Below are 26,753 nucleotides of genomic sequence, written 5' to 3' on the forward strand. Positions count from 1 at the left end.
AGTAGAGAAGGTGTTAAACTGAATAGTGGGGGCAAGGGATCAAATTTGGGAAGATATGGTAAATCAAGGAGTAGAGACAAGGCAAGAGAGAAAGGTAGTAATTTGGGAAATGATAGACTGACAGGAAGGGACAGAGCGCACAAATCTAAGTGTAAATCAACAGATAAGGCTAGAAGTTACAAAAGTAATAAAAAGACAAAACTAAAGGCTCTGTCTCTGAATGCACGTAGCATTCAAAACAAAACAGATGAACTGAGAGCTCAGACAGAAATAAATAAGTATGATCTGATAGCTATTACAGAGATATGGCTACAGGACAACATAGATTGGGACCTGACTGTTGAAGGGTACATGGCATTTAGGAAGGACAGGAAGCGAGGAAAAGGTGGAGAGGTAACTCTGTTAATTAATAATATAAGCGCAATAGAGAGGGATGACCTAAGTTCAGGACACCAGGATGTAGAAGCAGTTTGGGTAGAGATGAGAAATCATAAAGGCAAGAAGTCACTTGTGGGTGTGGTGTAGAGGCCAGCTAACATTAACCACACTCCAGGACGGGGTATATAGGAAGAAATAATGGCAGATTGTCAGAAAGGTACAGTGATAATTATGGGGGATTTTAATCTACATATAGACTGGAAAAATCAGATGGGCAGAGGTAGCCTAGATGAGGAGTACAGAGAATGTTTTCAGGATAATTTCTTGGAATAATACATTCTGGAGCCAATCAGAGAGCAGGCTGTACTAGACCTGGTATTGTGCAACAAGATAGGATTAATTAATGACTCATAGTTAAGGCAGCCCTAGGTAGCAGCGTTCACAATATGATTGAATTTTACATTCAGTTTGAGGGAGGGAAGAGTGGGTCCAAGACTAATATTTTAAACTTAAATAAGGGCAATTATGAGGGCATGAAAGCAGAGCTAGCTAAAGTGAACTGGCAAATAAAGTTAAGGTAAAGGCCAGTAGAGATGAAATGGCAGACATTTAAGGGGATATTTCAGAATACACAGAATAGATACATTTCAACAAGAAAGAAAAGTTCCAAGGGAGGACCCGCCATCCGTGGTTAACTAAAACAGTTAAAGATAGTATCAAACTTAAAGAAAAAGCCTATAATTGCACAAAGATGGGAAGCGGGTCAGAAGATTGGACAGAACATAAAAAACAGAAAAGAATGACGAAAAGATTGATAAGGAAGCTAAAATTAGAGTACGAGAGAAAGCTAGTGAGAAATATAAAAACAGATAGTAAGCGTTTCTATAGATATTTTAAAAAGAGAGTTAACAAAGTGAGCATTGGTGCTGTAGAAAGTGAGTCTGAGGAATTAATAATGGATAAAAGGAGATGGCAGATAAATTGAACAGATATTTTGCATCGGTCTTCATTATTGAGGATATAAGTAACATCCCAGTATCAGCTGTAAGTCAGGAAATGGAAGGGAGGGAGGATCTCAAGAAAATTACAATCACCAGGGAAATGGTCCTGAACAAATTGTTGGAGATGTGGGCTGACAAGTTCTGGGTCCTGATTGACTTCATCCTAGGGTGTTAAAAGTGGCTAGTGAGATAGTTGATGCGTTACTTTTAATTTTCCAAAATTCCCTAAATTCGGGAAAGGTTCCGTTAGATTGGAAAATAGTGAATATAACTCCTTTGTTCAAAAAGAGAGGGAGACAGAAAGCAGGAAATTAAAGGCCAGTTAGCTTAACATCTGTCTTAGGGAAAATGGAAGAAGCTATTATTAAAGACGTTATACAGAGTCAACATGGTTTTGTGAAAGTGAAATCATGTTCAACCAATTTATTGGAGTTCTTTGAGGGAGTTACATGTGCTGTGGATAAAGGGGAACCAGTGGATGTATTGTACTTAGATTTCCAGAAGGCATTTGATAATGTACCACATCAAAGGTTATTGCAGAAAATCAAAGCTCATGGTGTAGGGGTTAACATTTTAGCATGGATAGAAGATTGGCTAGCTAACAGGAAACAGAATAGACATAAATGGGTCATTTTCTGATTGGTAAGATGTAACGAGTGCTGTGCCACAGGGATCTGTGCTGGGGCCTCAACTTTTTACAATTTATATAAATAACTTAGATGAAGGGACCGAAGGTGTGGTTGCTAAATTTGCTGATGACACAAAGATAGGTATAAAAGTAACTTATGAAGAGGATATAAGGAGGCTACAAAGGGATATAGATAGGTTAAGTGAATGGGCAAAGACCTGGCAAATGGAGTACAATGTGGGAAAGTGGGAAATTGTCCACTTTGGCAGGAAGAATAAAAAAGAAGCATATTATCTAAATGGTGAGAGATTGCAGAGCTCTGAGATGCAGAGGGATCTGGGTGTCCGAGTGCATGAATCACAAAAGGTTAGTATGCAGGTCCAGCACGTAATTAGGAAAGCGAATAAAATGTTATCATTTACCACAAGGGGAATTGAATATAAAAGTAGGGAGTTATACTTCAGCTATACAGGGCATTGGTGAGAACACATCTGGAGTGCTGTGTACAGTACTGGTCTCCTTATTTAAACAAGGATGTAAATGCGCTGGAGGCAGTACAGAGAAAGTTTACCAGACTAATACCTGGAATGGGCGGGCTGTCTTACGAGGAAAGATTGGACAGGTTAGGCTTGTATCTGCTGGAATTTAGAAGAGTAAGAGGCAACTTGATTGAAACATATAAGATCCTGAGGGATCTTGACAGGGTGGATGTGAAAAGGATGTTTTCCCTTTTGGGAGAATCTTGAACTGGGGGTCACTGTTTAAAAATAAGGGGTCGCCCATTTAAGACAGAGATGAGGAGAAATTTTTTCTCTCAGAGGGTCGTGAGTCTTTGGAACTCTCTTCCTCAAAAGGTGGTGGAAGCAGAGTCTTTGAATATTTTTGAGGCAGAGGTAGATAGATTCTTGATAAGCAAGGGGATGGAAGGTTATCGGGGGTAGGTGGAAATGTGGAGTAATCAGTTCAGCCATGAACTTATTGAATGGTGGAGCAGGCTCGAAGTGCTGAGTGGCCTACTCCTGCTCCTAATTTATACGTTCGTATGTGCTGCAAAAACTCACCAAGGCTCCTTTGACAGCACCTTCCAAACTCACGACCTCTACCACCTAGAAGAACAAGGGCAGCTGATGCATGGGAACACCACCGCCTGCAAGTTCCCCTCCAAGTCACACACCATCCTGACTTGGAACTATATCACCGTTCCTTCACTGTCACTGGGTCAAGATCCTGGAACTCCTTTCCTAACAGCTCTGTGGCTGTACCAACACCATATGGACTGCAGTGGTTCAAGAAGGCGATTCACCACCACCATCTCAAGGGCAGTTTGGGATGGGCAATAAATTCTAGCCATGCCAGTGATGCCCACATCCCATGAACAAATTTTAAAAAGGGGCTAAAAGGGTTAAATTATGAGGACAGGTTGCATAGACTGGACTTGTATCCCTTTCAGAATGGAAGATTAAGGAATGATCTAATTGAGGCGTTTAAGATCATTAAGGGAATTAATAGGATAAATAGAACTATTTTCTCTGGTGGAAGAGTCCAGAACAAGGGGGCAGAATCTTCAAATTAGAGCTCAGGGGTTCAGGGTGTTGTCAGGAAGCAGTTCTTCACAGAAAGGGTAGTGAAAATCTGGAACTGTCTCCTCAAAAAGCTGTTGAGACTGGTGGGGGAAGTCAAATGAAAATTTCAAAATTGAGTTTGTTAGATTTTTGTTATTTCGGGGTTGAAGGATTATGGAACTACAATGGGTAAATGCAGATCGGTTACAGATCAGCCATGATCTAATTGAATAGCAGAAACGGCTCATGGGGTTGAATGGCCTCCTTTAGATCATTAGAACATTACAGCGCAGTACAGGCCCTTCGGCCCTCGATGTTGCGCCGACCTGTGAAACCATCTGACCTACACTATTCCATTTTCATCCATATGTCTATCCAATGACCACTTAAATGCCCTTAAAGTTGGCGAGTCTACTACTGTTGCAGGCAGGGCGTTCCACGTCCTTACTACTCTCTGAGTAAAGAAACAACCTCTGACATCTGTCCTATATCTATCACCCCTCAACTTAAAGCTATGTCCCCTCGTGTTTGCCATCACCATCCGAGGAAAAAGACTCTCACTATCCACCCTATCTAACCCTCTGATTATCTTATATGTCTCTATTAAGTCACCTCTCCTCCTCCTTCTCTCCAACGAAAACAACCTCAAGTCCCTCAGCCTTTCCTCGTAAGACCTTCCCTCCATACCAGGCAACATCCTAGTAAATCTCCTCTGCACCCTTTCCATAGCTTCCACATCCTTCCTATAATGCGGTGACCAGAACTGCACGCAATACTCCAGGTGCGGTCTCACCAGAGTTTTGTACAGCTGCAGCATGACCTCGTGGCTCCGAAACTCGATCCCCCTACTAATAAAAGCTAACACACCATATGCCTTCTTAACAGCCCTATTAACCTGGGTAGCAACCTTCAGGGATTTATGCACCTGGACACCAAGATCTCTCTGTTCATCTACACTACCAAGAATCTTCCCATTAGCCCAGTACTCTGCATTCCTGTTACTCCTTCCAAAGTGAATCACCTCACACTTTTCCGCATTAAACTCCATCTCTCAGCCCAGCTCTGCAGCCTATCTATGTCCCTCTGTACCCTACAACATCCTTCGGCACTATCCACAACTCCACCGACCTTAGTGTCATCCGCAAATTTACTAACCCACCCTTCTACACCCTCTTCCAGGTCATTTATAAAAATGACAAACAGCAGTGGCCCCAAAACAGATCCTTGCGGTACACCACTAGTAACGAAACTCCAGGATGAACATTTGCCATCAGCCACCACCCTCTGTCTTCTTTCAGCTAGCCAATTTCTGATCCAAAGCTCTAAATCACCTTCAACCCCATACTTCCGTATTTTCTGCAATAGCCTACCATGGGGAACCTTATCAAACGCCTTACTGAAATCCATATACACCACATCCACTGCTTTACCCTCATCCACCTGTTTGGTCACCTTCTCGAAAAACTCAATAAGGTTTGTGAGGCACGACCTACCCGTCACAAAACCGTGCTGACTATTGCTAATGAACTTATTCTTTTCAAGATGATTATACATCCTGTCTCTTATAACCTTTTCCAACATGTTACCCACAACCGAAGTAAGGCTCACAGGTCTATAATTACCAGGGCTGTCTCTACTCCCCTTCTTGAACAAGGGGACAACATTTGCTATCCTCCAGTCTTCCGGCACTATTCCTGTCGACAACGACATAAAGATCAAGGACAAAGGCTCTGCAATCTCCTCCCTAGCTTCCCTGAGAATCCTAGGATAAATCCCATCTGGCCCAGGGGACTTATCTATTTTCACACTTTCCAAAATTGATAACACCTCCTCCTTGTGAACTTCAATCCCATCTAGCCTAGTAGCCTGAATCTCAGTATTCTCCTCGACAACATTTTCTTTCTCTACTGTAAATACTGACGCAAAATATTCATTTAACACTTCCCCTACCTCCTCTGATTCCACACACAACTTCCCACTACTATCCTTGATTGGCCCTAATCTAACTCTAGTCATTCTTTTATTCCTGATATACCTATAGAAAGCCTTAGGGTTTTCCCTGATCCTATCCGCCAATGACTTCTCGTGTCCTCTCCTTGCTCTTCTTAGCTCTCCCTTTAGATCCTTCCTGGCTAGCTTGTAACTCTCAAGTGCCCTAACTGAGCCTTCACGTCTCATCCTAACATAAGCCTTCTTCTTCCTCTTGACAAGCGCTTCAACTTCTTTAGTAAACCACGGCTCCCTCGCTCGACAACTTCCTCCCTGCCTCACAGGTACATACTTATCAAGGACACGCAGTAGCTGCTCCTTGAATAAGCTCCACATTTCGATTGTTCCCATCCCCTGCAGTTTCCTTCCCCATCCTACGCATCCTAAATCTTGCCTAATCGCATCATAATTTCCTTTCCCCCAGCTATAATTTTTGCCCTGCGGTATATACCTGTCCCTGCCCATCGCTAAGGTAAACCTAAACGAATTGTGATCACTATCACCAAAGTGCTCACCTACATCTAAATCTAACACCTGGCCGGGTTCATTACCCAGTACCAAATCCAATGTGGCATCGCCCCTGGTTGGCCTGTCTACATACTGTGTCAGAAAACCCTCCTGCACACACTGGACAAAAACTGACCCATCTAAAGTACTCGAACTATAGTATTTCCAGTCGATATTTGGAAAGTTAAAGTCCCCCATAACAACTACCCTGTTACTCTCGCCCCTGTCGAGAATCATCTTCGCTATCCTTTCCTCTACATCTCTGGAACTATTTGGAGGTCTATAAAAGACTCCCAACAGGGTGACCTCACCTCTCCTGTTTCTAACCTCGGCCCATACTACCTCAGTAGACGAGTCCTCAAACGTCCTTTCTGTCGCTGTAATACTCTCCTTGATTAACAATGCCACACCCCCCCCCCCCCTTTTACCATCTTCTCTGTTCTTACTGAAACATCTAAATCCCGGAACCTGCAACATCCATTCCTGCCCCTGCTCTACCCATGTCTCCGAAATGGCCACTACATCAAGATCCCAGGTACCAACCCATGCTGCAAGCTCACCCACCTTATTCTGGATGCTCCTGGCGTTGAAGTAGACACACTTTAAGCCAGGTTCTTGCTTGCCAGTGCCCTCTTGCGTCCTTGTAACCTTATCCCTGACCTCACTACTCTCAACATCCTGTACACTGGCACTACATTTTAGGTTCCCATTCCCCTGCTGAATTAGTTTAAACCCCCCCGAAGAGCACTAGCAAATCTCCCCCCCAGGATATTGGTACCCCTCTGGTTCAGGTGAAGACCATCCTGATTCCTATGTTCCTAAAGGTAGCACCTCAGGTTGATAAGGCCATTAAAAATGCTAATGTAATTTTCAGATCTAATCAAAGAATTTACTGGATATAAACACCAAGGGATAATGATGAACAATATTAAAGTATAATAAGACCTCAGTTCGAGTGTGCAGAATTGGGCTTCACACTACGGGAAGGATATCAATGCTTTAGATAGGGTATAATAGAGTCTCCATGATGCTGCCTGGTATGAGGAAATGCAAATATAAAGAAAGACGTGAAAAAAACTATGGAGGAACATAATCGGAGTGCTTAAAATTATGACATTTTAGGACAGGGTAGATAGAAGCAGACTGTTTCCAGTAGTTGAGGTGTCATGAATAATGGATCATTAATACAATGTTAAATATAAGAGAAACTCCACACAGAGAGTTGTGAGGCTGTGCAATTTACTTTCAGGGCGAGTGGTTGGGGCAAAAACTATGTCAATATTCAAGGTAAATTTGGATAGGTGGATGAAACAATATGGGAACAGGCCAGGTCAATGTGATTTGAACGGTTTGCTATTTTGAGGGTTAACACCAACATTGGCTGAATGGACGGACTCCATGTTTGAACTTTTATGTATGTGATATTCTGCTTTGGCAGAGCTGGAGCAGCTTGGATGTCCCTTTAGGACACAAAGATTAATTGCTGTGAATTGCCCATCCTGAAGCCAATTAGAGGTAAATTGCCTTCAGTCTCTCTCTTTAAATTGACACTTGTCAGTTCGATGGGCTTCTTCTCCACTCAGCTGTCAGTTGTTGCTGTTTTACAAGGCATATTTGAATCAATGAGATGCAGTGACACACACATTGGAGGCAACACTTTTTTTTTATATATAGGCACACATTATAGGAAAGTAACTCAAGGCCTTGCATTTACATTGCACCTTTTACAAGTTCAGGATATCTCAAAGTCTTTACAGCTAACGAAGTATTTTTGAAGTGTGGTCACTGTTGTAGGAAATGCAATAGCCAAATTGTTCCTTGCAAGATCCCACAGACAGCAATGAAATAATGGCCAGAAATCTATTTCTGGTGATGTTGGTTGAGGGACAAATATTGAACAGGATGCCAGGGAGAGTTTCCCTGCTCTTATTTAATTAATGCCATGGGATCTTTTACATCTAGGGTGGCGCAGTGGTTAGCACTGCAGCCTCACAGCTCCAGGGACCCGGGTTCGATTCTGGGTACTACCTGTGCGGAGTTTGCAAGTTCACTCTGTGACAGCGTGGGTTTTCGCCGGGTGCTCCGGTTTCCTCCCACAGCCAAAGACTTACAGGTTGATAGGTAAATTGGCAATTGTAAATTGCCCCTAGTGTAGGTAGGTGGTAGGGAATATGGGATTACTGCAGGGTTAGTACAAATGAGTGGTTGCTGGTCGGCACAGACTTGGTGCGCCGAAGGGCCTGTTTCAGTGCTGTATCTATAAAAAATAAAAAAATCTACCTGAGATGGCAGATGGGGACTTGGTTTAATATCTTATCTGAAAGAGGATACCTCCGTCAGAACTGCACTGGTGTGTCAGTATAGCTTATATACTCAGGTCAGGCTAATTAGAGAATTTAAATGTGTGGCTCAAAGAGTGGTGTGGGAAGAAGGCATTTCAATTCATGGGGCTTTGGCAGCAGTAGTGGGGAAAGAGGGAGCTGTTCTGTTGAGATGGACTGTACTTAAACTGGGCTAGGATTGGTGTCCTCGTGAATCATATAACGAGGGCGCTAGATAGGGGTTATACTGGGGGTGGGGTGTGGGAGTTGCGCAGGTGGTAGGGGTGGAAGAGAAAAGACAAGCTAACAGAGCAGTGAAGTGATATGGGTAAAGAGAATCAGAGTGGAACAGGAAGGGACGGAGAGTTTAACGGTAATAGTTTATCATTGAATAAGGTTCATGCATAGGATAGCAGTAAAAAAAAAGGTTCTTTATCTGAATGCACAAAACATTTGAAATAAGTTGGATGAATCAATGGCACAAATAGAGGTAAATGGTTTAAATCTAATCACAATTACAGAGATATGGTTACATGGTGATCAAGGTTGGGAAATAAATATTCCAGGGTACGCAACATTTTGAAAAGCCAGACAGAATGGCAAAGGAGTAGCCCTGATAGTAAAGGATGACACAAGAACAGGAGTGAGAAAGGATCCTGGCTCAGAAGATCAGGAAGTAGTGAAGATTAGGAATAACAAGAGCCAGAAACACTGGTGGGAGTAGTTTAAAGGCCCCTTTCAGGAGCTATACTGTTGTACAGAGCATTAAGCAAGAAATTATTGGAGCTTGTAACAAAGACAATGTAATAAATGTGGGGACTTTAATCTTCATGTAGACTGGACAATTCAAATTGGCAAAGTTGGTCTGGAAAATGACTTGGTAGAATGCTTTCATGACAGTTTCCTGGAACAATAGTTAGCAGAACCAACTAGGGATAAAGCTATTTTATATCTAGTATTGTGCAATGAGGCAGGTTTAATTTGTAATCTCAGTAGAAGATCCTTTGGGGAGAAAAATGATCATAATACAATTGAATTCCATATTAAGTTTGAAAGTGACATATGCCAGTCCCAAACAAGAATCTTAAACCTAAACAAAGTCAATTACATAGGTATGTGAGGAGAGCTGGCTAAAGTTTATTGTGTAAATAGAGTAAAATGTGGGAAACATTTAAAGAAATGATTCAAAATGTTCAAGAAAAATACATTCCATTAAAAATCAAAAAATTCAGCAAGAAAGATCCATCTATAATTTACGAGGGAAGTTAAGGAGAGTATTGGATGAAAAGAAGAGGCTTATAATGTTGCAAAGAATACTAGTAAGCCTGTAGATTGGGAATGTTTTAGAAACCAGCAAAGGGTGACCGAAAAGTTGATAAAAAGGAAAAAAATGGAGAGTAAACTATCCAGGAATCGATTGTAAGAGCTTTTACAAGTATATAAAAAGAAATAAACATCGGTCCCTTAGAGGCAGAGAAAGGAGAAATTATCATGGGGGATGAGGAAATGACAGAGACGTTGAACAAATATTTTGTGTCTGTCTTCACTGTAGAAGACACAAATTACGTACCAGAAATAGAGGGTAACCAATGGGCTAATAATAGTGAGGAATATCAGTTAATTAATATCAGCAAAGAAAAAGTATTGAAGAAATTGAAGGGACTAAAAGCTGCTAAAACCCCAGGACCTGATTGTCTACATCCTAGGGTTCTAAAAGAGGTAGCTGCAGAGATAGTGGGTGCACTGGTTATGATTTTCCAATTTTCCCTAGATTCTAGAATGGCCCCAGCAGATTGGGAGTTAGCAAATGTAGCACTGTTGTTCAAGAAAGGAGGGAGAGAAAAAATAGCCAACGACAAGCCAGCTAGCCTGACATCAGTCACCGGGAAGATGCTGGAATCTATTATTAAGGAAGTCTTAACAATGCACTTAGAAAATCATAAGATGATCAGTCAAAGTCAACATGATTTTATGAAAGGGAAATCATGTTTAAAAAATGTATTAGTTTTTTGAGGATGTAACTAGTAGTATAGATAAAGAGGACTCAGCAGATGTAGTATACATAGATTTCAAAAAGGCATTCGATAAAGTGCCATACAAAAGGTTATTAAGCAGATATGGGCTCATATAGTTGGGGGCAATATATTAGCATGGATGGAGGATTGGTCAGTGGAGAGGAAGCAGATAGTAGGGAAAAATGGGGCATTTTCAAGTTGGCAGGAATTTATAACTAGTGGTTCAGTGCTGGGGCCTCAGCTATTTACAATCTATATTGATGGCTTTGACGAAGTGACAGAGAGTAATGTATCCAGATTTGCTGACAATACAAGGTTGGGTGGGAATGCAATTGTGAGGAGGACACAAAGAGGCTGCAAAGAGATATAGATACGTTAAGTGAAAGAACAACAGGATGCCAGATGGAGCATAATGTGGGAAGTGTGAGGTTATTCACTTTGATAGTAAGAATAGAAAAACAGAATATTTTTTAAAAGGTGTGAAATGTCTAAATGTTGATGTTCACAGAGACTTGGGTGTAGTCATACAAGTAACACAAAGTTAACATACAGATAAAGCAAGCAATTAGGAAATCAAATAGCATGTTGGCCTTCATTGCAAGGGGGGTTGGAGTACAAGAATCACAAAGTCTTTCCACAATTGTATAGGGTTTTGGTGAGACCACACCTGGAGCACCTATGCACAGTTTTTGCCTTCATTTCTGAGGAAGTATATACATGCCTTGGAGTTAGTACAGCGAAGGTTCATTAGATTGCTTTACTGGATGAAAGGGTTGTCCTATGATGAAAGGCTGAGTAGATTGGGCCTATACTCTCTGGAGTTTTGAAGACTGAGAGGTTATCTCATTGAAATATAAAAGATTCTGAAGGGACTTGACAGGGTAGACACTTAGAGGTTGTTCCTCCTGGCTGAAGAATCTAGAACATGGGGGCAAAGCCTCAAGATAAGGGGTCAATCATTTAGGACTGAGATGAGGAGAAATTTCTTATCTCCGAATGTTGTAAATTTTTGGAATTATCTACCGCAGAGGGTTACAGATGGTTGATAGTTGAGCATATTTAAGGTTGAGATCGATAGATTTGTGATCTCTCAGGGAGTCAAAGAATATGGACAGTAGGCAGGAAGGTGGAGTTGAAGCTGATGATCAGCCGTATTCATATTGAATGGCGGAGCAGGCTCAATGGGCCATGTGGTCTACTCCTGCTCCTATTTCTATGTTCTTAGATCCCTGCAGTGGGACTTGTACTTCTGACTCAGAGGTGAGAATGCTATCACTGAGTCACAGCTGACACCTTTAGGGTTCAAACTTGAGTTCATTGCAGCACCTCAGCACATCTCCCACTCCTGTGTTTGATACTTGTAAGCACTTACTGAGGGTGAATTGAGATGGCTGATAGCACTGGAGGGACCAGAGGGGTTGTGAACACAGTGCCTGAGCCGTGCTCCAGAGATTGTGGCTGGGATCTGGTTCCTGGCACTGACTCTCACTGGGATATAACAGGTTGGGTAGTCTGATGATCGAGTGAGGAATCAGGGAGCTCATTTCCATAAAATAATTGGTAGCTTTGACCAATCATTGCTGTTCCTTGCTTATGATCAGGTGTCACATGATCAAATCGCCAGGAATCTGTCCAACCAGAGTGAGCAACCCTCATCACATCAGACCGTCTGGATAAAAATCCTACAGGATGCTGTAGGTTATCGGTGTGTTAGGGGAGGTCAGTGGACAGTAGGTCCCAGGGTTTCCTTCCTTCCCTCATAGGAAACCTACCAGTTTCCACTCACTATCTCCCCACTGGCCTGAGCCTCACCATTTTAGAGAGGTGCTGAATGGAGCTAGTGGGTCTCTAGGGAAACGGTACCATCTGTCCCCATTAGCTACTGACACAGAACATTATTTGATAAGGCCACTAGGAACTTAGGTACAGGAGGAGGCTATTCAGTCCCTCGAGCCTGTTCCGCAATTCAATTAAATCATGGCTGACCTGCATCTTCACTCCATCTCCCCACCTTGGTTCCATAACCCTTAATATCCTTGCCTAATAAAGCTCCAAAGCTCAATTGACCCGGAGCCCCAACAGCTATGGGGGAGAGTGTTTCAGATTTCTACTACTCCTTGTGTGACATCACCCCCAAATGGCCTAGCTCTAGTTTTAAGGTTCTGCCAACTTGTTCTGGAATTTTCCAGCAGAGGAACTAGTTTTTCTCTATCTATCCTATCAAATCCTTTAATCATCTTGAACTCCTCATTAAGATCATTCCTTAATCTTCTATACGCAAAGGAATACAAACCAAGTCTATGCAACCTGCCCTCATATTTTAAACCTTTTAGCCCCAGTATAATTCTGGTGAATCTGCCCTCACCCACTCCAAGGCCAATACATCCTTCCTGATTTGCGGTGTCCAGAGCTGAGCACTGTACTAGAAATGGGCTCTATGCAGTTGTAACATAATCTCCACCCTCTTCAGATAAAGGCCAATATTCCATTAGTCTTTCTAACTATTTTTTGTTCCTGTCCACTAGTTTTTAGTGATTTCTGTACTTGGACTCCTAAATCTCTTCATAGTTTCTAGCTTTACACCATTTAAACAATACTCTGATCTATCTTTCTTAGCTTTAAAGTGGAGTAGGCCTTAACTGATCCTCTTGCCCAAGGAAGGGCAATGGAGATGCGTCTTTCATCCATCAGGGAAAGCTCGCTCTCCCACGCTAATGACCAGTTGCTGACATTCTGCTGAGGTGCAACTAAATCCTGCAGTGGTTCTTAAACCAACAAAATGGCTTTTCACATACACATAAAGATGAAGTGGGTATTAGAGTCATATCAACCCTGCACAAACCAGGGTCATGGGAATAGGTAGTAATGATTTTCCAGTCAAGCATCTGGCGTCATGAGCATATTCCTCACCAAGAAACTATTCAAAGGGCCTTACTCCATCTAAATCAGAAGAAAAATATCAATAGTTCCCATCACACACAACATTCCACAACACATGACAACTGATTTGTTTCCAAATTTGAGGACACGAGAGAGGAAAAGTCAGGATCCTTCAGGTGATCTGGAATTTCTCACCTGTTTGCCAGGCTGAATTTGGGATGCAGGTTGTGTTCCTGTGTTGCTCCTGTTTCCATCAATTGCTTGAAGATGACCAGGTTGAGCAGTCAAGCAGAGCCCACATCCATCGCCCTAAATTGTAAAGAGAAAGATGTGAGTCGCGGTGCAGATTGCCAACTCTCTAGCAACCCACACTGGCAATAACATGCCCTCTGACAGCCTGGAACTCACACGCAAATAATTCAACAGTGGCCAAGTGGGCTCATCACACTGCGGTGACAGGCTTGCAGTTTCTCAGTGAGTCACTCTACCCTCCATTCCTTCTTCACCACTACCTCCATAACTGGACATTGCCCCATGCACACTCCAAATTGACTCCATCTTATCTATGAGTCAACTTAGTCCCAGGCAGACTTTAATTTTGGATCTCTCATTCAATTTCCTCCCTGTGCTTTGTTTATGACCAGGCCTATGTAACCTGAATTCCCACTTCCTGTCCATTTGTGTGTGAAGTTCGGTTGCCTTTCCAGACTCAAGCACATTATTTCTACCTCCTTTTTGTTTTCTCTTGATCCTTCTCTCCGGTCTCTCCACCTTCCTTTTAGCTACAAGGTTAGGTTGGAGAAGCTGGGGTTGGAACAAAGGCTGGTTAACAAAATTAAGGTTCATGGAATAGGAAGTTCAGTGTCAGCTTGGATTAAAAAAATGGCTTTAGGACAGAAAACAACAAGTCATGGAAAATTAAAAACAAAATACTGCAGCTGCTGGAAATCTGAAATAAAAAGAAAAAGTGCTGGAAATACTCAGCAGGTCTGGCAGCATCTGTGGAGAGGGGTCAGGTCAGTGACCTTTCATCAGATCTCCTGATCTCACTGACCTGAAACGTTAACTCTGCTTCTCTCTCCACAGATGCTGCCAGACCTGCTGAGTATTTCCAGCACTTTTTCTTTTTAAGTCAGGGTAAATGATTATTTTTCAGACTGGAGGATAGTGGACAGTAGAGTTCCCCAAGAGTCAGTGCTAGGATATAAATATATATAGATATAAATGACCTGGATATTGGAATACAGAGTAACATTTCAAAATTTGCCAATGATATGAAACTTGGAAGTGTGGCAAACAGTGAGGATAATACCAATCAACTGCAATAGGGCATAGTTAGGCTAGCAGAATGGGCAGACAAGTTTCAGATAGAATTTTATACAGAGAAATGCGAGGTGATGCATTTTGGCAGAAGGAATAGGGAGAGGCAATATAGACTTAATGGCACAGTTCTAAAGAATGTGCAGGAACAGAGGGACCTGGGGGTGCATGTGCATAGATTTTGAAAGCTGTAAGGACATATTGAGAGAGTAGTTAGCAAACTATATGGGGTCTTGGGCTTCATATATAGAAGTGTTGAGTACAAAAGCAGGGAAGTTATACTGAACCTTTATAGAGCTCTGTTGATGCCACAACTAGAGTATTGCACCCAGTTCTGGTCACCACACTTTAGGAAGGATGTGAGGGTCCTTGAAAGGGTGCAGGGGAGATTTACCAGAATGGTTCCAGGAACGAGGGATTTTAACTACAAGGTTAGGTTGGATAAGCTGGGGTTGTTCTCCTTGGAGTAAATGAGATTGAGGGGCGATTTGATAGAGGTGGGCAAGATTATGATAGGTTCAGATAAGGTAGACGAAGAAAAGCTGTTCCCATTGGGACCAGGGGGCACAGATTTAAGGTTTTGGGCAGGAGATGCAGGGGGGATGTGAGGAAGAAATTTTTTATGCAGTGAGTGGTAATGACCTGGAACTCACTGACCACGAGGGTGGTGGAAGTGGGGATGGTAAATAATTTCAAAAGGAAATTGGATGGACACTTGAGAAAAATAAACTTGCAGGGTTACGAGTATAGAGCCGAGGACTGGGACTGACCAGATTGCTCTCCAGACAGCTGGCATGAACTTGATGGGCCGAATGGCCTCCTTCTGTGCTTTTATGACTCTATGGGCTGATTTTTCATTTGATGGATTAGCATAGAAAGGGGAGTGCTGGGTGAACCTCACAGCAGTGCAAACACTCACACAGTGTGGTGCAACATTTTGCTCTCCAAGAATGCCCAGTCTCCCAATGGAGGAGCACATGCAATCGAATCCCTGAGTCATGGCAGAGCACATGCACTGCATGGATTGGCCATGGCTCCTTAAGGCCTCAAGGAACTCTAACAATTGGGAACTTATTTGACTCTGATTCTCGAGGAAGGCCCTCCTTGTCTGTGACATCTGAGGCCCAGCATCTTGGCTCAGTGAAGCATCACTGTGTCTGTCCTCTGTCCTCCAAAGGGGGACTGCCCATGGGTGACTTTACCTCACCCTGCAGGAGCAGCGTGCTGACATGCACAGAAAGAGTGAGACTCTCTGTAGCACTGACCGTTCAGTGTCACTGATGGCGCAAAGGTGCTCAGAGTGGATGCCAGTTGCATCCCAGTCGGTGGCAGCAGACAAAGGATCTGTGCCTCAGGGGGCACCGGCATCACCCTTCAGCCCCTCGCCCACTCCGATTCAGGAGCCATCTATGTGCCAGGGCACTGTGACAGAGGCAACCCATGCAATGATGCAGGCCCGGCAGCCTGTGAAGGAGCCTCCACGGGCAACTCCAAAACAAGGAAGGAAGCCATAGGCATTTCAGCTGGAGGCAGAGCGTAGGGAGAAGTCTGCATTCACCTCATCTTCTGCCACAGGGGAGCACCCCATAGAAGTGGTAGGGAGAGGAAGGCACCACACTATTGAATTCACTTAATGCATCACATGGGTGCTATTGTCTACATCTGTGTTACTTTGTTGGCATCACAATATAACTTCTTTAGTCATCACTCTGACAGGTGTGCTTTTGATGTCTCATCTCAGAAGGGGGACGTAATATTGTGGGGTGGGTGACAGGGATGTGGGGCCCTGAGAATATTCTGTGCCCATGCCTTGTGATGTTGGCCAATGTTGGCAGAGGAACCCTCAGTCTGCATGGCTGCCAATGAGACCTCGCAGTTAAGGGTCATGGTGGTGAAATAGCTCTGTATGCTGGAAGGTGAGTTGTGATGTCATCAGCCATAAGGGGTTAAGGGTGATCAGGTGAAGCGCTGCTAAATCAGTGTGGCCCTTGCTGCCATGTCAGCTTGCAGTTCGACCTGAGGTCTCGGACAGCGTTGACAGGCATCCTCCACTGCCTGGGCGCCGGCCACCTCTTGATCGATCCCTTCCTCCTCCTTCCAGCCCTTCTCTGAAGTGGAGTGGTGTTCCAGCTCCTCGTCGTCATCCACCGCCAGTGTCATGTTGTGATATGACACTCTGAGACACTCTGGCTGGCTCGTACTGGAGAGCACCACCCCTGACTGGTCAAGCCAACGGAAGCACATCTTCAAGAGGCTAATGGTCTGTTCAATGCAGGTCTATGTTAGGTGGCGGCTCTGGTTGTAGCACCTCTCCCCACCTGCGTATCGGTTTCGGACGGGCACCAGGACCCATCTCCTTAGGGGATCTAACTCTTATCCCCCAGCAGAAAGCCATGGAATCTGGAGAGGTGCAGCACTTGGGACTCTTGCAGGATAAAGGAGTCATGACAGCTGCCCAGGAACTGTGTGCAGACATGCAAGATTCGCTTCCTGTGGTCACAGACCAGTTAAACATTCATTGAATGGTAACCCTTTCTGTTCAGGAATCTGACTAGCTGGTGTGTCAGTGCCTTTGTGGCTATGTGGGTACAATCAATGAGCCCTTGGACCTGAGGGGATCCATCATTTCCAGCAAAGCCCAAAGTCCTCTGTTCCTGCAATGGCCCATCTGTGTCAAAGTGGATGTAGTCCCCTACCTTCCTGAATGTGAAATTTGCCACCTGCCTGATGGTGTAATGAGCTGCTGATTGCACACCTAGGTCTGCAGCTAATCCCTGGAAAGACCTCGGTTGAAGAGAAGTTTAGGGCATTGATAACCTTGATGGCTTCAGTAAGGAACCGCCATGCAGGCCATTGTGGATCAGAGCACGCAGGTCCAAGACCATCTGCATGGATAGGCACAGGCTCCTGCAGCACTGGTGCTCTATCATTTGCAGGTAGCTGAATCTTGGGTGGTACACCTGATGTCTTGGGTAGCACCTTCATCTCCTTGCAGCCCCCCTTGCTGTGCTCCTCTGGCCTCCTGCTGTCCAGGAGGTTGCATCTCCTGGCTGACGTGCCCAATGTCAGAGTAATCTGTTCCTATCTGAAATCCCTCAGCTGGGGTTTGTGCATTCACCAAGCCTTCCCCTGCCCACCCCAGCTGCCCAAGTGATGTCAGAGGCCTCATGTCCTTCTCTGAATTCACCACTGAGAAAAACAAGTCTTACAATTCCAGCAGTGACCACTCTGTAGCACTCTTGGAGCAGCTGAGTTTTGTTTCGTGCCTCTGCATTATTTTAATCAGCCCTTCCCATAGCCCTCATGGCCATTGCATTGTTCACAACTTGTACACAGTGCTGTGTCCCAGACATGACGTTCTCCCCATTCCCTTCCTTTAAAAATTGTAAACTGCTACTGACAAGGCTGTTAATGAAGTCCGCAATGAGCTCAACAAGCACTCAATTGGAGGTTGCTGTTTCCTCCTTCCCGGCATCCCTTTAAAAATAGTTTTGTGTTCCGCAGCTTATGGGACCTATTGCCAACCTCCAAGCATGCAATTTTTAATTTGTAAGCACACCCGCTCCTGCCCCCAGTGTGCTTTAAAAATCCAGCCCAGTATGACTCCTGCCACCCAGTCAAGCCACTTTTGATTTCTCTGTTCTTGGGTACTTTGTAACTTTGCCCCCCACCCCACCAGTCTCTATCTCAACCAGTCCTCTGCCTTACAAATCTTCTGTCGCTGCTCCAGGTTTGAATAACCTTTAGATAAACCCACTGCATTCTTGCCATTCTCCGAAGGGCCCATCAGGACACCCGTGGCTATCTCCTTAAGAGCAACAAATCCAACCTCCTCTCTTCTCTTGATCTTCCACGCAATGCATCCATCGAGGGATAATTTTACCAATCTCCAGTCACCATAAAACATCTGCAGCCATCAATCTACTCAACCCCTCTCTCACCTCCATTTTCAAAGCCCTTGCCCTGAGTAAAATCTTTACTCACTGCCATCCAGGTCATCATGCCCCTTCATCATCACTCCCTCAAGCCCAAAAGGTGCAGACTTGTGAGTATCAAGTGCAGAACAGGTTTGGCCATCAATCACCAGATCTGGTTGGCCTTGCTGTCCTTTTAGAAAACTGTCCAGAATCATCTTGGAACACAATGTTAACCCTTAACTTCTTCTCTCCATTATCAACCATCTTCTTAAACCCCTCTCCCCTTCCTCCTCCATCTTCATCGACAAGTGCCAGGAGTGCATGGACTCTTGTTTCACTAAGGCCTAGACTATTTGTTCAGCTGCCACTGCTGTTTCTCCCCTTCACCAACAAGCCAAACTTCCCCCAAGGGAATCTCCCCAAGGGAACCACCTCCCCACCGTTCTCATGAAAGGTCTCAGACCTGAAACATTAACTCTGTTTCTCCCTCCACAGATGCTGCCAGACCTGCTGAGTATTTCCAGCCTTTCTTATTTTTATTTCAGATTTCCAGCATCTGCAGAATTTTGCTTTTATTCCCTTAAGGGATCCCCTGATCTAACCCTGACCCCACATCCTTGTCTAGTTATTCTCTTATCTTGCGACTATGCCCTCTCCAAGCTTTACTCACCAAAGAGACTTGCTGATTGTTGACCACCCTAATGCCCTTCCTGGCCCCAAGTCTACCCCTTTTGCCTCAGCATCAATTCATTTCTTATTAAGCCTCTGTGAAGTACATTGGACTGTTGTAGCACTGAGACAAATGCAATTTCTTATTGTTTGCATTTGATATAAAGAGACAGTCTAATTCTAAGGGACAATTTGCATTACACAGTGCCTTTCACAATCTCAGGATGCTGACTTATAGCCAATGAAGTATATTTGAGGTCTTCTGATTAGGAATCATGGCAGTGAATTTGCACACAGTTATGTTAACAGTAATGAGTTAACTGATCAGATAATCTGTTATATTGATGATAGCGCAGAGAAAAATATTGGCCTGGACACCAGAGAGAACTCCACTGCTCTTCAAATATAGTGATAGGATCTTGGATGTCCACCTGAGAAGACAGACAGATCATTGGTTTAACCTCTCCTGCAAAAGACAACATCTCTGACAGTGCAACACTCCCTCAGTACTGCATTGCAACATTAGCTTGAATTACATGCTCAGGAATCTGGAATGAACTTGAACTCACAATCTTCTGAGCCACAGTGAGAGTGCTACCTCCCAGCCATGATTGTCACTGATAAATAGGGAGGAACAAAATGGAGATAAACTCGCGAGGTACTGGCAGACAAGAAATCTTACTATTTTTTTGCAACAAAATGTAATGCAAACCTTTTCTCCTTTGGACCCAGGAGCTCCAGCAATCCCTCGATCTCCGCGATCACCCTATAGAACAGACAAGAGTGTAGATGGAAAATTCAACCCCAAGTGTAACACAGTGATAGATTTAAACCGAGAGTACACCAGTTTCCTAAAAACAAAATTCTGACTGGGATACAGTTCCACAGGTAATCATTTTACCAGTAACCATTCATCAGGCCTCAGCTGATGAAACCATTGCATTTTGTGGAGTAGTTTAATTCAGATTTCGTTTGCTGCCCCCCGAGGTTCGGTTGGGGGATCAGGAGGTATATGCAGCTGGAGGCTGCGGGCTAGATATCCCACTCCAGATACTTTGTAAGAATAACGTTTCGTGCACAAATCTTCCCATCTCTGGAAGCTGAACTGTAGAAGCAGGGAAAAGTTGCAAAGTAATGTTTAGAGATACAAGCACTTACCTTGTCACCCCTTTCAGCGTCATGCCCAGGGATCCCCTGATTACCACGCTTGCCCTTTAAGAAACAAAAGAAAACACAGCTTTGGTCAAGGATGGCAAAGATATAGAGATTAAAGAAAGAAAGGCTTGTATTTCTATAGTGCCTTTCACAATTCCAGGCTATTCTAAAGCACTTTACAGCCAATTAAATACTTTTGAAGTGTAGTCACCGCTGTAATGTAGGAAATGCTGTGGTATATTTGTGTACAGCAAGCTCCGACAAATGGAAATATGATCATGAATAGATCATCTCTTTTAGTCATGTTGATTGGGGGGTAAATATTGGCCCAGTATGCTGGAAGGATTCCCCTACTCCATGGCGTCTTTTATATCCAGCTGAGAGGACAGGCAGGAACTCGGTTTAACATCTCATCCGAAAGCCGGCACCTCCAACAGTGCAGCATTCCTTCAGTACTGTACTGGGAGTGTCAGCCTAGATTTTGTTGTCTAGTCTTTGGAGTGGGACTTGAATCCACAACTTTCTGCTTAGAGGTGAGAGTGCTACCAGTTGAGCCACGGCGGACACCGAACAAACATTGGTAACCGCCACTTATTTTGCTGATGACATGTCTGCTTTGAGAAGGATCAGGGACGAGGGGTCCCGAGGGAAATCTGCAGTTGCAGAGCCTTGCTGATGCCAGCGGGAAGGATCCTTCACTGTGGGAAGATTCTCCAATCTTCACCTTCTAATCATAGTCAAAAATTGCTCACAAGATAAAATTGAGGGAGATTTCCTTCTCCCTTGGATCTCGGGAATTGGCTGAGCAGTTATGTTTCCTCAGGTCTCTCCTTGCCTGCCCCTACCCACCCCAGGATATCCTGGGGCCTTCCCTGCCAGGATAATTGGGCCTGTCGCAGGCCCCAGGCCCAGACTATCTATTACAATGAGGGAAGAGAGACAACCTGTTACCTTGCACTTTCACCCAGTCGACACAACAGAGGGCCACCTGTGAAAACCAGGCAAAGCCCACCATTAGATTACCATGGACTGAGGGGTCTCGGGGGCAAGGGTGAGGGTGTCCTGCCAGTGGACTACAGACTTCAAGGTGACTTTTCACAGCTTTCATTTCACCTAACCTTCCCTCCTCCTTGGGACAATTAGCTTTCCAGCAGCAGTCACAAGGCTTCAAACCTTGAAGTCACTGCAAGGTCTACAACTCAACTGCAATGTTCTTACTGATTTACAGGTGAACACCCTGGCTAAGGATGCAATCTGCCTGCGATATATGAATGAGCTCAGAGGAGAATCAATTGGAGCAGCTGCCTCCTCACTGACACTGGGCAGTTGCTTTCAGAAAAATAACCCTGTTATAAATGATCAATGATTGAAAATGTGTATAGAATTGTAGAAAGTTTAAGGCACAGAAAGAGGCCACTTGGCCCATTGTGTCTGTGCCAACTGCAGAACGATCCACCTATTCTAATCCCACCTTCCAGCATATGGTCCATAGCCCTGCAGATTACAGCGCTTGAGGTGCATATCCAGACTCCTTTTGAATGAGTTGAGGGTCTCTGCCTCAACTACCCTTTCAGGCAGTGAGTTCCAGACCCCCACCACCCTCTGGGTGAAAAAGTTTTTCCTCATCTTCCATCTAATTTTTCTACCAATCACTTTAATTCTATGACCCCCTAGTCACTGACCTCTCTGCTAAGGTGAATAGACCCTTCACCTCCATTCTATCCAGGCCCCTCAAATTTTGTACATTTCAATCAGATCTCCCCTCAACCTTCTCTGTTCCAGGGAGAACAACCCCAGCCTATCCAATCTTTCCTCATAGCTGTATTTTTCCAGTCCTGGCAACATCCTCGTAAATCTCCTCTGTACCCTCTCTAGTGCAATTACATCCTTTCTGTAATGAGGTGACCAGAACTGCACACAGTACTCAAGTTGTGGCCTAACCAATGATTTATACAGTTCCAGCATAACCTCACTACTCTTATATTCTATACCTCGGCTAATAAAGGAAAGGATTCCATATGACTTCTTAACCACTTGATCGACCTGCCCTGCTATCTTCAGGGATCTGTGGACATTCACTCCAAACTCCCTTACTTCCTCTACTCTTCTCAGTATTTTCCCATTAATTGTGTATTCCTTTGCCTTGTTTGACCTCCCCAAATGCATCACCTCACACTTCTCCAAGTTGAATTCCATTTGCCACTTTTCTGCCCATCTGACCAGACCATCAATATCTTCTTGCAGCCTACAGCTATCCTCTTCACTATCTACCACACAGCCAATCTTTGTGTCGTCCGCAAACTTCTTGATCATGCCCCCTACATTTCTGTCCAAATCGTTAATATACACCAGAAAAACCAGGGGACCCAGTACTGAGCCCTGCAAAACCCCACTGGAAACAGCCCTCCAGTCACTAAAACAGCCGTCAACAATTACCCTTTGTTTCCTGCCACTGAGTCAATTTTGTATCCACCTTTCTGCATTTCTCTGGATCCCAATGGATTTTATTTTTTTAACCAGTCTGCCATGTGGGACCTTGTCAAAAGCCTTGCTAAAATCCATGAAGACCACATCAACTGCACTACCTTCATCTATCTTCCTTGTTACTTCAAAAAATTCGATCAAGTTGGTCAAAAAAGATCTTCTCTTAACAAATCCATGCTGACTATCCTTGATTAACCTGCGCCTTTCTAAGTGACATTTTATCCTGTCTCTCAGAATAGATTCCAATAATTTGCCCACGACTGAGATTAGACTGACTGGCCTATAATTATTCAGTCTATCCTTCACTCCCTTTTTAAACAGATGTTCAACGTTAGCAATTTTTCAATCCTTCGGCACCACACCTGTATCCAGTAAGGACTGGAAAATGATGGTCAGACCCTTTGCTATTTCCTCTCTTGCTTCTTCTAACAGTCTAGGATACATTTCATCTGGCCCTGGTAATTTATGAACTTTCAAGGTTGCTAATCCCATTAATACTTCCTCTTTCCCTATGTTTATCACATCTAATACTTCACACTCCTCCTTAACTACAATATCTGCATCATCCCCCACTTTTGTGAAGACAGACGCAAATGTTTCAATAAGAACAATGCCAATGTCTTCCGCTCCTACACATAGGTTACCTTTTTGGTCTTTTATGAGCCCTACTCTCTCCTTAGTTATCCTCTTACTCTTAATGTCTAGATAAAACATCTTTGGGTTCACCTTTATTTTGCTTGCCAATATTCTCTCATGCCCTCTCTTTGCTTTCCTAATTACCTTTTTGATTTTACCCCTCCACTTTCTGTACTCATCTCGGCTTTCTGTAGTATTGAGTTCTTGGTGTCGGACATAAGCTTTCCTTTTCTGCCTTATCTTACCCTGTAGGCTCATTGACATCCATGGGGCTCTAGATTTGGCTGCCTCACCTTTTTTCTTTGTGGGAACATGTTTACCCTGAACCCCTTGAATCTCCCCTTTGAATGCCTCCCACTGTTCTGACACTGATTTATCTTTCTTGTTTTTTATTTGCAGTTATTCATGTGAAATAAACAATTTTGAAGAGTGTCTGTATCCTGTTGGTCACAGAGTAAATCTCCCTGAACTGTATTCCATTAAACACTCCCAGCGCAGGAAAAACATGGATTATATATAGATTAGGCTCCTCCTATGCTGTCCCTTCAAACACTCCCAGGGAAGGTCCTGCACGGGTTAGATGCAGAGTAAAGCTCCCTCTACACTGTCCCATCAAACACTCCTAAACTAAATATTAAGAACTAAATATACCAGCTTGTAATGTCTACAGGAATTTTCAGGAAAATGGAAAGTGGAAGAGGAGTAGTCTTCGTGATTAAAGATGAAATCACTTCAATGATGAGAGGTAAGCAGGCAGTGGAGACATTATGGGTAGTATTAAAAATAGGAAAAGATTTAAGACTGTAGTGAAAGACCTCTTGGTAGCAGCTGTATAGTGGTAGATTGCATAAATGCAGATATTAGACAAGCATGTAGCAAAGGCAGAATGCTTTTAATAGAGGGGATTTTAACTTCCATATAGATTGGGGCAGGCAGACTAGCACATGTCAGAAAGCCAGTGAATTTCTTGAGTATGTTCTGGATAGTTTTCTGCAACAATATATCTGAGAACCAATAAGGGGGCATGCCTTATTAAATTTAATAATGAGTAATGAGCCAGGTCTAACGGTACATGAACATTTATCTAATAGCAATCATAACATGATCAAATTCAAAATAGTGTTTGAAAGGGAGAAACATGAAACAGCTGCTAAGATTCTAGATTTAGGTAAGGCTGACTTCAATGGGACAAGACAGAGACTGTCCACAGTAAACTAGACAAATCTGTTTATGGGCAAAATGACAAGATCAGTGGGAGGTGTTCAAAAATGAATTTAATACGATACAGAACCAGTTTACGCTCCAAAAGGGCAAGAACTCTACTGGCCAAAAAAAAAGACATCTTGACAAATACATGAATAGGAAGGGAATAGAGGGATATGGGCCCCGGAAGTGCAGAAGGTGTTAGTTTAGGCAGGCATCAAGATCGGCGCAGGCTTGGAGGGCCGAATGGCCTGTTCCTGTGCTGTACTGTTCTTTGTTCTTTCTTTGGATGGCCAAAGAGGTAAGAGAACATAAAACTAAACAAAGTAGCATATAAAAGTGCAAACAAATAGCACAGATCCAAGTAAATGGGAAAAATACAGGTCAAAGATGGGCATATAGAGTTAGGTCACAGATCAGCCATGATCTCACTGAGTGGTGGAACAAGCCCGAGGGGCGAACTGGCTTCCTATTCTTCTGTTCCCAGGGCAAGTGCATCAAAGGTTATTGCAAAATAAGTGTTTCTGTGTTCAGGATTTAACCTCATTGCATTTAGGATCCTAACAACCAGTGAAGAGATGAGAATTTCAACCCTTTAGGTTGAGCTGGATTGAAAACTGGGGCCCCAAAGGAAAAGCCAGAGTGCACAACGGAGTGAGCAGGTTCACTGTTTCTTGCAGTTGAATCCTTGTCTCTGGTACGAGCACTTCATTCCACTCTGTATGAAGGCTCGGTTTTATGTTCTGTGTTAGTCCTATTGTAACTGATGTGAGACAGGAGGTTGTAAAGTAAGCGAGAAATGGTCACTGTACTCACGGTTTTCCCAGTGGCTCCTGGCTTGCCGATGTTACCCTGTGAAATGGAGACTTGTCACTTGAACAGTGTACAACAGCCAGGAATTCCAGTCTGTTTAAAGGGACTCATTTTTTTACACACTCAGTTCTCCAGACGTTGGCTTAACTTGATGAGTCACAGGATTCACGTTTACACAATATTTAAACTAACCTGATGCTTTTTACCAACCTTTCACTAACTAATCTGCAAAAAGGAATATGTTACAAAGCTTGCAAGGGATATCAGGGGCAACACTAAAGATTTTTGCAATTATATTAAGAGAAACAGGGTAGCTAAGAGGATTGTGGGCAGCTTAATAACAGACACAGGTGATAATGTAATTGGAAATCAGGAAATGGCAGACTTCCTAAAACACTACTTTGTATTGATCTTCACAGTAGAGATGGGGGATAAAATACCAGAAATACAAGGAAAATTAAAAAAATTAATTAAGGGAAGGAACTAACTAGATTCAATATAAGTAAAAAAAAAATGTTGATGGGAAAGTTCATGAGATTAAAGCAGACAAACCTTCAGGAGCCAATGGCTTTCACCCCAGGGTATTAAGGGACGTAAGGGAGGAAATTGTTGAGGCGCTAGTCATGATCTTCCAAAGCTCTCTTGATTCAGAAATTGTTCCCTTGGATTGGAAAATTGCCAATGTCACTCAATTATTTAAGAAGGTCAGAGAGATCGAGCAGGAAACTATAGACCTATTCGTCTAACATCAGTTGTGGGGATGGTACTGGAATCTGTTGTTGGAGGGAGAGTGACTGAGCACTTGGACAAATATGAGCATGGATTTGTAAAGACTAAGTCATGTGTAACTAACCTAGCTGAATTATTTGAGGAGGTAACTAACAGATAATGGAATATATCAATGGATGTTATTATAGGATCTCCAGAAGGCAATCCACAAGTCTCCAGATAAGACACAGAACAAAAATGGAACTGGTTAGAAAGAAGGACACAGAGAGCAGGCAAAATGGGTATTGTACCCAAACTGGCAGAATGTGACTCGTGGTATCCTGGCACTACAGGGTGGTGTATAGAGGTTCAGAGGAAAATGCTGATCTGCAGAGGTCCACAGGTGAAGAAGAGGTGGACTGCAGGCAAACCTTGATCCCATTCAGACTGTCACAAAACTCAAGCAACAATCAGCATTACATTTGATCATTTTTGACTCAGGGCCTGGGGAAGAGGTAGAAGGGTTTTGTACCTTGATCCTGATCACAAGCAGATCATGAGAAGGAC

General features: G+C 43.5%; 1 protein-coding gene across 8 annotated transcripts in view; it reads right to left on the reverse strand.

Annotated features, from left to right (window-relative positions):
• col16a1 (collagen, type XVI, alpha 1) overlaps positions 1 to 26,753 on the reverse strand; it is a 628,911-nt gene that overhangs the window by 302,385 nt on the left and 299,773 nt on the right. For 7 of the 8 annotated variants that reach the window (XM_068011105.1, XM_068011107.1, XM_068011111.1 and 4 more), the window contains 4 exons: positions 25,482 to 25,517; positions 20,346 to 20,399; positions 19,900 to 19,953; positions 13,477 to 13,590 (listed from right to left, as the gene is read on the reverse strand). In XM_068011105.1, the coding sequence (XP_067867206.1) occupies positions 13,477 to 13,590; positions 19,900 to 19,953; positions 20,346 to 20,399; positions 25,482 to 25,517 (258 nt within the window). The remainder of the gene's footprint in view (positions 1 to 13,476; positions 13,591 to 19,899; positions 19,954 to 20,345; positions 20,400 to 25,481; positions 25,518 to 26,753) is intronic. The other variant, XM_068011110.1, reaches the window with a different exon arrangement.

This window comes from Heterodontus francisci, chromosome 31, assembly GCF_036365525.1.
Source record: "Heterodontus francisci isolate sHetFra1 chromosome 31, sHetFra1.hap1, whole genome shotgun sequence".
NCBI classification, from domain to species: domain Eukaryota; kingdom Metazoa; phylum Chordata; class Chondrichthyes; order Heterodontiformes; family Heterodontidae; genus Heterodontus; species Heterodontus francisci.